At 45.6% G+C, this 14,720-nt stretch overlaps 1 protein-coding gene across 1 annotated transcript; it reads right to left on the minus strand.

Annotated features, from left to right (window-relative positions):
- Positions 1-6,733: 6,733 nt before the first annotated feature.
- Positions 6,734-10,951, minus strand: LOC146427339 (uncharacterized). The gene is made up of 3 exons (XM_085082438.1): positions 10,934-10,951; positions 8,922-9,213; positions 6,734-8,723 (listed from the first exon to the last, which is right to left on the minus strand). Exons 2-3 carry the CDS (start codon positions 9,180-9,182, stop codon positions 7,176-7,178), a joined length of 1,809 nt encoding a protein of 602 aa, XP_084938564.1. The 5' UTR covers positions 9,183-9,213; positions 10,934-10,951; the 3' UTR covers positions 6,734-7,175.
- Positions 10,952-14,720: the final 3,769 nt, after the last annotated feature.

Genomic DNA, 14,720 nt, shown 5'->3' on the forward strand with positions numbered 1-14,720 from the left:
AGTGACAAAACCCCAAAAATCCCACAACAAACCCCCAAAAATCCCATTACAAACCCCAAAAATCCCATTACAAACCCCAAAATTCCCAGAATTCCCCCAGAAATCCCAAAATTCCCCCAAATTCTGGGAGCTGGGACTCACCCAGGTCATGAGGGAGCAGAAGGGGAGGAGTGGCAGGGCAGGGAGGGAAGGTTGAGCTTTTATAGGGTCAGAGATGCCCTGAGGAATTGGGGCGCAGCTTTGGGGTTTGGCTGAAGCTCTAATTGCAGCCCAAAGCCTGCCGAGCCACGTGCGGCTGGAAATCCTACAGAGCCCGAGCCCAAATCCCAAATCCTGATCCTAAATCCTGATCCCAAATCCTAAATCCTGAGTCCAAATCCTAAATCCTGATCCTAAATCCTAAATCCTGAGCCCAAATCCCACAGATCCTAAATCCTACAGAGCCTGAGCCCAAATCCTAAATCCTGATCCTAAATCCTACAGATCCTGATGATCCCAAATCCTAAATCCTGAGCCCAAATCCTAAATCCTGATCCCAAATCCCACAGATCCTGAGCCCAAATCCTAAATCCTGATCCCAAATCCTACAGATCCCAATCCCAAATCCTACAGATCCTGAGCCCAAATCCTGATCCTAAATCCTGAGCCCAAATCCTACAGATCCTGAGCCCAAATCCTAAATCCTGATCCCAAATCCTGATCCTAAATCCTGATCCTAAATCCGGATCCCAAATCCTGATCCCAAATCCTACAGATCCTGAGCCCAAATCCTAAATCCTGATCCTAAATCCTACAGATCCCCATCCCAAATCCTAAATCCTGATCCTAAATCCTGATCCCAAATCCTACAGATCCTGAGCCCAAATCCTAAATCCTGAGCCCAAATCCTAAATCCTGATCCTAAATCCTAAATCCTGATCCTAAATCCTACAGAGCCTGAGCCCAAATCCTAAATCCTGATCCTAAATCCTGATCCTAAATCCTGATCCCAAATCCTACAGAGCCTGAGCCCAAATACTAAATCCTGATCCTAAATCCTAAATCCTGATCCTAAATCTTACAGATCCTGAGCCCAAATCCTAAATCCTGAGCCCAAATCCTACAGATCCCCATCCCAAATCCTAAATCCTGATCCTAAATCCTGCAGATCCTGATCCCAAATCCTAAATCCTGAGCCCAAATCCTAAATCCTGAGCCCAAATCCTAAATCCTGAGCCCAAATCCTAAATCCTGATCCCAAATCCTACAGATCCCCATCCCAAATCCTAAATCCTGATCCTAAATCCTACAGATCCTGAGCCCAAATCCTGATCCCAAATCCCAAATCCTGATCCCAAATCCTACAGATCCCGAGCCCAAATCCTACAGATCCTGAGCCCAAATCCTGATCCCAAATCCTAAATCCTGATCCCAAATCCCAAATCCTGATCCCAAATCCTACAGATCCTGAGCCCAAATCCTGATCCCAAATCCCACAGATCCTGAGCCCAAATCCTAAATCCTGAGCCCAAATCCTACAGATCCTGAGCCCAAATCCTAAATCCTGATCCCAAATCCCACAGATCCCAATCCCAAATCCTACAGATCCTGAGCCCAAATCCTAAATCCTGATCATAAATCCTACAGATCCTGATCCCAAATCCTGGTCCCAAATCCTACAGATCCTGAGCCCAAATCCTAAATCCTGATCCCAAATCCTAAATCCTGAGCCCAAATCCCGCAGATCCTGAGCCCAAATCCTACAGATCCTGAGCCCAAAATCCTACAGATCCTGATCCCAAATCCTGATCCCAAATCCTAAATCCTGAGCCCAAATCCTGATCCTAAATCCTGATCCCAAATCCTACAGATCCTGAGCCCAAATCCCACAGATCCCAATCCCAAATCCTGATCCCAAATCCTGCAGATCCTGAGCCCAAATCCTAAATCCTGAGCCCAAATCCTGATCCCAAATCCTGAGCCCAAATCCTGAGCCCAAACCCCACAGATCCCAATCCCAAATCCTGGAATGTGGGAAGGAAAACAATGGGAAATGGGGAATTGTGCCTGTTGTGGGGTTGTGGGGGAAATGGGTTTTCATCCTGTAAAAATCCTATAAAAATCACGCCAAAAATAAAAAAAAAATCCCAAAAAATCCCACAAAAATTAAAAATTTTTATCTTTTTAAAATTAAAAATTGGAATTTATTTTTTTCCAATAATTTACTATTGGAATATTTTTTTGGTTCCTGATTTTATATTTTTTAAATTAAAAACTGGAATTTATTTTTTTCCAATATTTTACTGAAGTATTGGGATTTTTTGGGTTCAGAATTTTTTTTTTTAATTAAAAATTGGAATTAATTTTTTTCCAATAATGGAACATTGGAATATTTGAATATTTGAATATTAGAATAGTGGAATATTGGAATATTGGAATAATGGAATATTGGAAAATTGGAATATTTGGATGTTTTAATATTGGAGAATTTGAAAATTGAAATATTGGAATATTGGAATATTTGAATACTGAAATATTGGAATTTTGGAAGATTTGAATGTCTGAATATTGGAACATTTGAATATTGGAATTTTGGAATTTCGGAATATTTGAATGTCTCAATATTGGAATATTGGAATATTGGAATATTGGAATATTGGAATATTGGAATATTGGAATGTCTGAATATTGGAATATTTGAATATTGGAATTTTGGAATTTTGGAATTTCGGAATATTTGAATGTCTGAATATTGGAATATTTGCATTTTGGAAAATTGGAATTTTGGAATATTTGAATATCATAATATTTGAATATTGGAATATTTGAACACCGAAACATTGGAATATTTTACTATTGGAATTTTGGAATATTTGAATATCGGAATATTGGAATATTTGAACAATGAAATATTGGAATATTTATACATTTTAACGCCTGAATTTCGGAATATTTGAATGTCTGAATATTGGAACATTTGAATATTGGAGTATTTGAATACTGAAATATTGGAATATTTGAATATTGGAAAATTGGAATTTTGGAATATTTGAATATTTGAATATTGGAATATTTGTGTTTTGGAAAATTGGAAAATTGGAATTTTGGAATATTTGAATGTCTGAATATTGGAATATTTGAATATTGGAGTATTTGAATACTGAAATATTGGAATTTTGGAATATTTGAATATCGGAATATTTGAATGTCTGAATATTGGAATATTTGTATACTGAAATATTGGAATATTGGAATTTCAGAATATTTGAATGTCTGAATATTGGAATATTTGAATATTGGAATTTTGGAATTTTGGAATTTCGGAATATTTGAATGTCTGAATATAGGAATATTTGCATTTTGGAAAATTGGAATTTTGGAATATTTGAATGTCTGAATATTGGAATATTTGAACAATGAAAAATCAGAATATTTCTATATTTTAACACCTGAATTTCGGAATATTTGTCACTCTGAGCTCCCAACCCCAACCCACAACCCGAATTTCCTGTCCCACTCCTTCCTCCCCGCGAAACCCCAAAGGCTTTTTCCTCCACTTCCCTCTAATTCCCGCGGGAAATCCCAGGAATTTCCAGGTCAACCTCCCCAGGCAGGAAAAATCCCAAATCCCACCTGGAATTCCTCTCACCTTTATGGATTTTTTACGGAACAACAACAAATTTCTCAACTCTGAATTTCCCTGACCTGGAAATTTGGGGAATAAATTTCGGGAGTTAATCCGGGATTTTCTTGGCTCTGCGGATGAAATTCCTGAGGAATTTTGGGATCAAGGAGCTGCTAATTCCCAGGATGATCCCAGCGTGACCTGGCGTCGGAAGGGCCTTAATTAGGGCGGGAAAAAAAAGGTTTTAATTAGCGTGAAAACGGCTTTAATGAAGGTTTGGGGAAAGCTTTCATCTCCCGGAGGTTCCTGGGAGAGTCGCGAGGTGATTGTTGCCAATTAGGAACTGGGGAAACTGAGGCACGGCTGAGTCAGGGCTGGGGTTGGGCATGGGGCTGAGCCCAAATCCCTGTGATCCCAAATCCCTGTGACCCCAAATCCCTGTGACCCCAAATCCCTGTGATCCTAAATCCCTGTGACCCCAAAATCCATTTGGATCCCAAATCCCTGTGACCCCAAATCCCTGTGACCCCAAATTCCTGTGACCCCAAATCCCTGTGACCCCAAAATCCCTGTGACCCCAAAATCCCTTTGGATCCCAAATCCCTGTGACCCCAAATCCCTGTGATCCCAAATCCCTGTGACCCCAAAATCCCTTTGGATCCCAAAATCCCTGTGACCCCAAATCCCTGTGACCCCATATCCCACTGATCCCAAATCCCTGTGACCCCAAATCCCTGTGACCCCAAATCCCTGTGATCCAAAATCCCTGTGACCCCAAATCCCTGTGACCCCAAATCCCTGTGACCCCAAATCCCTTTGGATCCCAAATCCCTGTGACCCCAAAATTCCCTTTGGATCCCAAAATCCCTGTGATCTCAAATCTCTGTGACCCCAAATCCCTGTGATCCCAAATCCCTGTGACCCCAAAAATCCCTGTGACTCCAAATCCCTGTGACCCCAAAATCCCTGTGATCCCAAAAACCCTTTGGATCCCAAATCCCTGTGACCCCAAATCCCTGTGATCCCAAAATCCCTTTGGATCCCAAAATCCCTGTGACCCCAAATCCCTGTGATCCCAAATCCCTGTGATCCCAAATCCCTTTGGATCCCAAATCCCTGTGACCCCAAAATCCCTGTGACTCCAAACCCCTGTGACCCCAAAAATCCCTGTGACCCCAAATCCCTGTGACCCCAAAAACCCCTTTGGGTTTTCTGGAAGATTCCGCAGGAAAAGCCGCGAAGCCAAGCGGAGGTGGGAAAATTGGGAAAATTGGGAAAATTGGGGAAAATTGGGGGAAATTTGGGGAAAATGGGATTGGCCACAGCCCCGACCCCAAATCCCTGTGACCCCAAAAATCCCTTTGGATCCCAAAATCCCTTTGGATTTTCCGGAAGATTCCGCGGGAAAAGCCGCGAAGCCAAGCGGAGGTGGGGAAAATTGGGAAAATTGGGGAAAATTGGGAAAAATTGGGGAAAAATGGGAAAAATTGGGAAAATTTGGGGGAAAATTGGGGAAAATTTGGGGAAAATTGGGAAAAATTGGGAAAATTGGGGAAAAATTGGGGAAATTGGGGAAAAATTGGGGAAAAATGGGGAAAAATGGGGAAAAATTGGGGAAAATTGGGGAAAATTTGGGGGAAAATGGAATTGGCCACAGCCCTGACCCCAAATCCCTGTGACCCCAAATCCCTGTGACCCCAAATTTGGATAAAATTTTGATTTTGGAAGATCCGGGGAAAAGCGGAAGAAGTGGAGGTGGGGAAAATTGGGAAAATTGGGGAAAATTGGGGAATTTCATACCCAGCCAGGATTTCACCAGATTTTGTAAATAAATATTTTATATTAAATAAATATTTTATATTAAATAAACATTTCATGTTCAATATTTATTTCATATCCAGCTAGGATTTCACCAGATTTGGTAAATAAATATTTTATATTAAATAAATATTTTATATTAAATAAATATTTTATATTAAATAAATATTTCATGTTCAATATTTATTTCATATCCAGCTAGGATTTCACCAGATTTGGTAAATAAATATTTGGTATTAAATAAATATTTCATATTAAATAAATATTTTATATTAAATAAATATTTCATATTAAACAAATATTTCATGCTCAATATTTATTTCATATGAAATAAATATTTCATATTCAATATTTATTTCATATCCAGCCAGGATTTCACCAGATTTGGTAAATAAATATTTAGTATGAAATGGATATTTAATATTAAATAAATGTTTTGTATGAAATAGATATTTCATATTAAATAAACCTCTCATATAAAATAAACAAACAACTATTTCATTTTCAATAAATACAGAATGTTCATTAAATATTTCTTTAAAAAAATGAAATAAAACCACCAAGAGGCAGAAAGCCAAGATTTGAATCCGAGAAATGTTTATTTCAGTTCATATCGACGTGAAATATTCATATATTTATATAAATAAAATTCGTTTTCAATGCACTTATTTCATTAATCACCTTCATAATCAAACATTTATAAAATAATTCAGAGTTGTTTGGAGGATTTGGGGATTTTCCTCCCTGGGAATGTTCCAGAACCATCCCTGGATTTGGGAATCTCAACCTGGATTTGGGATTTGGGAATCCCAAAAATTCGGAGGGAATTTTTTCCCATTTCCTTCGGAAATTCACCAAATTTGGCTCCTGAGTCCAAAACTGGACATTCTGGAAAATTCCGAGTCCAAAACTGGACATTCTGGAAAATTCCGAGTCCAAAACTGGATGTTCTGGAAAATTCCGAGTCCAAAACTGGACCTTCTGGAAAATTCCGAGTCCAAAACTGGACTTTCTGGAAAATTCCGAGTCCAAAACTGGACCTTCTGGAAAATTCCGAGTCCAAAACTGGACCTTCTGGAAAATTCCGAGTCTTGTGGATCCCAAAAAAACTGGAATTTCGGATGGTAATTCCAGGAATAAAGCTGGAGATGGGATTTGGAGGTTTGGATTTTCCAGACCTTCCTATTCCTTTTTTTATTATTATTAATTATTTATTATTATTATTATTATTATTATTATTATTATTATTATTATTGAGTTAAAATCAAGATTTCTTGGAATTCAACGGGAATTCAACTCCATCCCCCAAAAAACCTGGAATGTCACCATGGAAAGGATGGAAAATTCTAGAAAATTGGGATAATGGCGATGGAAGTGACCTGGGATGTCACCAAGGAAAGGGTGGAAAATTCTGGAAAATTGGGATAATGGCGATGGAAGTGACCTGGGATGTCACCATGGAAAATTCTGGAAAATTGGGATGACACTGATGGAAATTACCTGGAATGTCACCATGGAAAATTCTGGAAAATTGGGATGACGCCGATGGAAGCGACCTGGAATGTCACCATGGAAAGGATGGAAAATTCTGGAAAATTGGGATAACGCCAATGGAAGTGACCTGGGATGTCACCATGGAAAATTCTGGAAAATCAGGATAACGCCAATGGAAACAACCAGAGTCACTCTGGGGTGAGAGAGATGGAGAACCCAAGTCCATCATTTTCCCGGGATTGTCATTGTCCCCAGTGTGTCACCAAGGCCACTTGGGAGCCGAGCAGTACTTCTTGAAGTGGCTGGAGATCTTCACCCCACCGGGCTGGTGGCACTGCTGGGGGACACAGAGTGTCCCACTCTGCTGGGGGACACACTTGGTGGCACTTTGCTGAGGGACACACTTGGTGGCACTTTGTTGGGTGACACTCTTGACGTTTTGCTGAGAGACACACTTGGTCACACCTTTCTGAGGGACACACTTGGTGGCACTTTGCTGGGGGACACAGATTGTCCCACACTGCTGGGGGACACCCTTGACACATTGCTGGGGGACACACTTGGTGGCACTTTGCTGCGGGACACATTTGGTGGCACTCTGCTGGGGGACACAGATTGTCCCACACTGCTGAGGGACACCCTTGACACATTGCTGGGGGACACACTTGGTGGCACTTTGCTGAGGGACACAGATTGTCCCATACTGCTGGGGGACACACTTGGTGGCACTTTGCTGCAGGACACTCTTGGTCACACACTGCTGGGGGACACAGATTGTCCCACACTGCTGAGGGACACACTTGACACTTTGCTGGGGGACACACTTGGTGGCACTTTGCTGAGGGACACAGATTGTCCCACATTGCTGGGGGACACACTTGGTGGCACTTTGCTTGGGGACACAGATTGTCCCATACTGCTGGGGGACACATTTGGTGGCACTTTGCTGAGGGACACACTTGGTGGCACTTTGCTGCAGAATCCCCTTGGTGGCACTTTGCTGAGGGACACAGATTGTCCCACACTGCTGGGGGACACACTTGGTGGCACTTTGGTGCAGAATCCCCTTGGTGGCACTTTGCTTGGGGACACACTTGGTGGCACTTTGCTGGGGGACACAGACTGTCCCACTCTGCTGCTGGGGGACACCAATGCTGACCACACCAGTGTCACACTGCTGGGGGACACACTTGGTGACACAGCCGGTGTCACACTGCTGGGGGACACACTTGGTGACACAGCCAGTGTCACACTGCTGCGGGACACACTTGGTGACACACCTGCCGTGCCACTGCTGGGGGACACACTCAGTGCCACCCTGCTGCTGGGGGACAGGGACAGGGACAGTGACCCAGCGGTAGGTGACACCGGGGACAGCACACTGCTGGGGGACACAGCTGGTGACACACCTGGGGACACCCTGCTGGGGACAGACCGTCGTCACACACTGCTGGGGGACACACCTGGTGGCACCTTGCTGCTGCCGCGGGACGCCCTTGGTGACACACGGCGGCCACGGGACGCAGCTGGTGACACACCTGGGGACGACCTGCTGCTGGGGGACAGCCGGTGGCACTTCCGGCTGCTGCGGCACGCACCGGGTGACACCGGTGACGCCGGCGACGCCGCTCAGGCGCTGCTGTGGCACGCAGGTTGTCACACACCTGGGGACAACCTTCTGCTGGGTGACAGGTGGGCATGGCGGTGGCACCTGCACCTGCTGGGGCACGCACTGGGTGACACCAGTGGCACTTGTCACCTGCACCTGGTGAGGTACGCACTGGGTGACACCAGTGGCACTTGTCACCTGCACCTGGTGAGGCACGCACTGGGTGACACCAGTGGCACTTGTCACTTGCTGCCGCGGTGGCACCCACGTTGTCACTCGTTGCTGCGGTGGCACCCACGTTGTCACTCGTTGCCGCGGTGGCACCCATGTTGTCACTCGTTGCTGCGGTGGCACCCATGTTGTCACATGTTGCCGCGGTGGCACGCATGATGTCACTTGCTGTGGTGGCACCCATGTTGTCACACGCCTGGGGACAACCTGCGAATGTCCGAGGAGCTGGTGTGGCACGGCCTGGGGGACACTCTGCTGGTGGCACACGCTGGACGATGTCACCCGCTGCCCGGGGACGTGGCAGGGCGCCAGCTGGGGGATGCAGGAGGCCGAGTGCCACCGCTGAGGTGACGTGGGGACAGCGGGGGACAGAGCCACGTGGTGCTGGTGGAGCGGCGGGTGGTGCTGGTGGAGCTGGCAGGACATCTTGGGGACACCTTGGGGACACTCGGCAGGGCTGGAAGGACACGGATGGGGTTGGAATTGGGAACTCAAAGGTCCAACCCAACCCCTGTGGTGGCACAGGTGGGAGGTGTTGGGGACACCTTGGGGACACCTTGGGGATATTCTGGGGACACTTTGGGGACATCTTGGGGACATCTTGGGGACACTCGGCAGGGCTGGAAGGACACGGATAGGGGACATTTGGGGACACTTAATGCTCAATGTCCCACCAGGAAGGTGACATCACTGAACCCAAACTGGGGACATTTGGGGACATTTGGGGACACTCAGTGCTCAATGTGGGGGTGACATCTGTGGGGACATTTTGGGGACACTCAACAGGGCTGGAAGGACACGGATAAGGGACATTTGGGGTTGTGTTGTGTGTGGTTGTGGGGTTGGGGTTTGGTGACACTCAGTGCTCAATGTCCCACCAGGGAGGTGACCTCACTGAACCCAAACTGGGGACATTTGGGGACACTCAGTGCTCAATGTCCCACCAGGGAGGTGACATCACTGACCCCAAACTGGGGACATTTGGGGACATTTGGGGACACTCAGTGCTCAATGTCCCACTGCAGCCCCCAGCACCCCAAAGGTCAAGCTCGTTAATCTTAAATTAATTAATTAATCCAATTAATTAACTTCGAGGCCATGATGGCACCAAGCAGTTCCTGCCTGCTCTGGGACTGTGGGACCCAAAACCTCAGAGATGCTCAGGTGACCCCAAAACCAAACAGACCCCAAATCCCAAAACCCCCAAATCCCAAAAACCTCAAATCCCTAAAACCCCTAAATCCCCAAAACCCCCAAATGCCCAAACTACCAAATCCCCTAAATCCCCCAAATCCCAAAACCACCAAATCCTAAAACCACCAAATCCCAAAACCACCAAACCCCCAAATCCCCAAAACCCCCAAATCCCAAAACCACCAAATCCCAAATCCCAAAACCCCCAAATCCCAAAACCACCAAATCCCAAAACCCCCAAATCCCAAAACCACCAAATCCCAAAACCCCCAAATCCCAAAACCCCCAAATCCCAAAACCCTTAAATCCCAAAAACCCCAAATCCCAAAACCCTCAAATCCCTAAAACCCCCAAATCCCCAAAACCTAAAACGCAAATTCCAAACCCTCAAATCTGCAAACCCCAAATCCCCAAACCCCCAAATCCCAAACCCCCAAATCCCTAAATCCCCAAACCCCAAAACCCCAAATACCAAAACCACCAAATCCCAAATCCTTCCCCCAAATCCCCAAAACCACCAAATCCCAAAACCACCAAATCCCAAAACCCCCAAATCCCAAAACCACCAAATCCCCTAAATCCCTAAATCCCAAAACTCCAAATCCCAAAACCCCTAAATCTCAAAACCCCTAAATCCAAAACCCCTAAATCCCAAAACCCCAAATCCCAAAACTCCCAAATCCCAAAACCCCCAAATCCCCAAAACCCCTAACTCCCAAAACCACCAAATCCCCTAAATCCCTAAATCCCAAACATCCAAATCCCCCAAATCCCAAAACCCCCAAATCCCACCCCAAACCAAGCTGTCATTTTCCCAAAACCACCCAGGATCTCCCCAACCCCAAACCCTCAACTGCACATCCCAAACCCCGAAAAATCCCAAAAATGGTGAATCTCCCCCAATCCACCTCCTCTCAAATCCCAAAATTCCCTCCTCATTTCCAAAATCCCAAAATCTCCAGAGGTTTAAAACTCAAACTCACCCAACTCCAGGGGACAAAAACCACCTCCCCGAGGTCACCAGGGTGTCCTAAACCCTGAATTGCCCATCCCAAACCACAAAAAATCCCAAAAAACAAAAAATCCACCTCCTCTCTCAAATCCCAAAATTCCCTCCTCATTCCCAAAATCCCAAAATTCCCTCTTTATCCCCAAAATCCCAACATCTCCAGAACTTCATCACCCCAACTCACCCAACTCCAGGGGGACAAAAACAACTCCCAGAGGTCACCAGAGCATCCCAAACCCCAAACAATCCCAAAAAACAAAAAATCCACCCCAAAAATCCACCTCCTCTCAAACCCCAAAGTTCCCTCTTCATTCCCAAAATCCCAACATCTCCAGAACTTCATCACCCCAACTCACCCAACTCCAGGGGGACAAAGCCACCTCCCCGATGTCACCGGCGCGTCCCAAACCCTGAACTGAACATCCCAAACCCCAAATAATCCCAAAAAACAAAAAATCCACCTCCTCTCTCAAACCCCAAAATCCCAAAATTTCCTCCTCATTCCCAAAATCCCAACATCTCCAGAACTTCATCACTCAAACTCACCCAACTCCAGGGGGACAAACCCACCTCCCTGATGTCACCGGCGCATCCCAAACCCTGAACTTTCCATCCCAAACCCCGAACAATCCCAAACCTCAAAAAATCCCAAAAACAAAAAATCCACCTCCTCTCTCAAACCCCAAAATCCCAAAATTCCCTCTTTATTCCCAAAATCCCAACATCTCCAGAAGTTCATCACTCAAACTCACCCAACTCCAGGGGGACAAAGCCACCTCCCCGATGTCACCGGCGCGTCCCAAACCCTGAACTGCCCATCCCAAACCCCAAACAATCCCAAAAAACAAAAAATCCACCTCCTCTCTCAAATCCCAAAATTCCCTCTTCATTCCCAAAATCCCAAAATTCCCTCCTTATCCCCAAAATCCCAAAATTTCCTCCTTATCCCCAAAATCCCAACATCTCCAGAACTTCATCACCCCAACTCACCCAACTCCAGGGGGACAAACCCACCTCCCCGATGTCACCAGAGTGTCCCAAACCCCGAAATGAACATCCCAAACCCCAAAAAATCCCAAAAAACAAAAAATCCACCTCCTCTCTCAAACCCCAAAATCCCAAAATTCCCTCCTCATTCCCAAAATCCCAACATCTCCAGAACTTCATCACCCCAAACTCACCCAACTCCAGGGGGACAAACCCACCTCCCTGATGTCACCGGCGTGTCCCAAACCCTGAACTGCCCATCCCAAACCCCAAACAATCCCAAACCTCAAAAAATCCCAAAAACAAAAAATCCACCTCCTCTCTCAAACCCCAAAATTCCCTCTTCATCCCCAAAATCCCAAAATTCCCTCCTCATCCCCAAAATCCCAACATCTCCAGAACTTCATCACTCAAACTCACCCAACTCCAGGGGGACAAACCCGCCTCCCCGATGTCACCGGCGCGTCCCAAACCCTGAACTGCCCATCCCAAACCCCAAACAATCCCAAACCTCAAAAAATCCCAAAAACAAAAAATCCACCTCCTCTCTCAAACCCCAAAATTCCCTCTTCATCCCCAAAATCCCAAAATTCCCTCCTCATCCCCAAAATCCCAACATCTCCAGAACTTCATCACTCAAACTCACCCAACTCCAGGGGGACAAACCCGCCTCCCCGATGTCACCGGCGCGTCCCAAACCCCACACACCTTTTATAGGGCCGAGGAGGCGCCGCGGCCCTATTAGCCGTCGGGGTGAGTCGGAGGCGCCGAGTCATGCCGGGGATGAGTTGTTCCGCGGGATTCCCGGCGTTGGGACGATCGCCGCGCGACGATCGCGGCACGGGAAGCGTCCGTGGAATTCGGGGTGGAGGCAGCCGCGGCCTCGGGGTGTTGTTGTGGGATCGGATCCCAAAAATGGAGTGGGATGGATTTGCAGGGGTGGTTTGGGGTGGTTTGGGGTGGTGTTTGTTTTGGGGTTTTTTTGGGGAGTTCTTCGGGTTGAGGGTTTGTGTCGTCCTCGCTGAAATGCCCCAAAATGGCTGAATTTTGGGGGGTTTGGTGGAGTTTTGGGGATGGAAATCCATGGAGGAAATCCAAAATGCCCCAAAATGCCCTGAAATGCCCAAATTTTGGGGTGTTTGGTGGAGTTTTGGGCATGGAAATCCATTGACGAAACCTAAAATGCCCCAAAATGCCCCAAAATGCCCAAATTTTGGGGGGTTTGGTGGAGTTTTGGGGATGGAAATCCATGGAGGAAATCCTAAATGCCCCAAAATGCCCCAAAATGCCCCAAAATGCCCCAAAATTCCCCGAAATGCCCCAAAATGCCCAAATTTTGGGGTGTTTGGTCAGGTTTAGGGCATGCATATAAATCCATGGAGGAAACCCAAAATACCCCAAAATTCCTCAAAATGGCCAAATTTTGGGGGGTTTTGGGGATGGAAATGCATGGAGGAAACCCAAAATGCCCTGAAATGCCCCAAAATGCCCAAATTTTGGGGTGTTTGGTGGAGTTTTGGGGATGGAAATGCATGGAGGAAATCCTAAATGCCCCAAAATACCCCAAAATGCCCAAATTTGGGATGTTTGGTCAGGTTTTGGGCAAGGATATAAATCCATGGAGAAAACCCAAAATGCCCCAAAATGCCCCAAAATGCCCTGAAATGGCAAAATTTTGGGGTGTTTGGTTGAGTTTTTGGCATGGATATAAAGCCATGGAAGAAACCCAAAATGCCCCAAAATGCCCCAAAATACCCCAAAATGCCTGAAAATGGCCAAATTTTGGGGGGTTTTGGTTGAGTTTTGGGGATGGAAATCCATGGAGGAAACACAAAATTCCCCCAAATGTCCCAAAATTCCTCAAAATGGCCAAATTTTGGGGGGTTTGGTTGAATGTTGGGCATGGAAATCCACGGAGGAAACACAAAATTCCCAAAAATGCCCCAAAATTCCCCAAAATGGCCAAATTTTGGGGTGTTTGGTCAGGTTTAGGGCATGCATATAAATCCATGGAGGAAACCCAAAATGCTCCGAAATGCCCCAAAATGGCCAAATTTTGGGGGGTTTGTTTGAGTTTTGGGGATGGAAATGCGTGGAGGAAATCCTAAATGCCCCAAAATGCCCCAAAATGCCCAAATTTTGGGGTGTTTGGTCAAGTTTTGGACATGGAAATCCATGGAGGAAACACAAAATTCCCCAAAATGCCCCAAAAATGCTCCTAAATGCCCCAAAATGCCCAAATTTTGGGGTGTTTGGTCAAGTTTTGGACATGGAAATCCATGGAGGAAACACAAAATTCCCCAAAATGCCCCAAAAATGCTCCTAAATGCCCCAAAATGCCCAAATTTTGGGGTGTTTGGTCAAGTTTTGGACATGGAAATCCATGGAGGAAACACAAAATTCCCCAAAATGCCCCAAAAATGCTCCTAAATGCCCCAAAATGCCCAAATTTTGGGGGGTTTGGTTGAGTTTTGGGGATGGAAATCCACGGAGGAAATCCTAAATGCCCCAAAATGCCCCAAAATGCCCCAAAATGCCCCAAAATGCCCCCAAAAGCCCAAATTTTGGGGGATTTGGCGGAGTTTCGGGTATGGATTTTCATCCACTGAGGAAAATTAGGAAAACAAATCCCAACTCAGGCGGGTGAAGTTTGTTATCCACTAAAATCTGAATTTTTTAAAGTGAAAACTGCAAATTTATTCCATCAAAACGTTGAAATAAATAAATATGAATGAATCTTTCATGGTAAATAAATAAATGTTATGAGGGTTATC

This window comes from Lichenostomus cassidix, chromosome 25 (genome assembly GCF_008360975.1).
Source record: "Lichenostomus cassidix isolate B80296 chromosome 25, HeHo_3.0, whole genome shotgun sequence".
Classification (NCBI taxonomy): Eukaryota; Metazoa; Chordata; class Aves; order Passeriformes; family Meliphagidae; genus Lichenostomus; species Lichenostomus cassidix.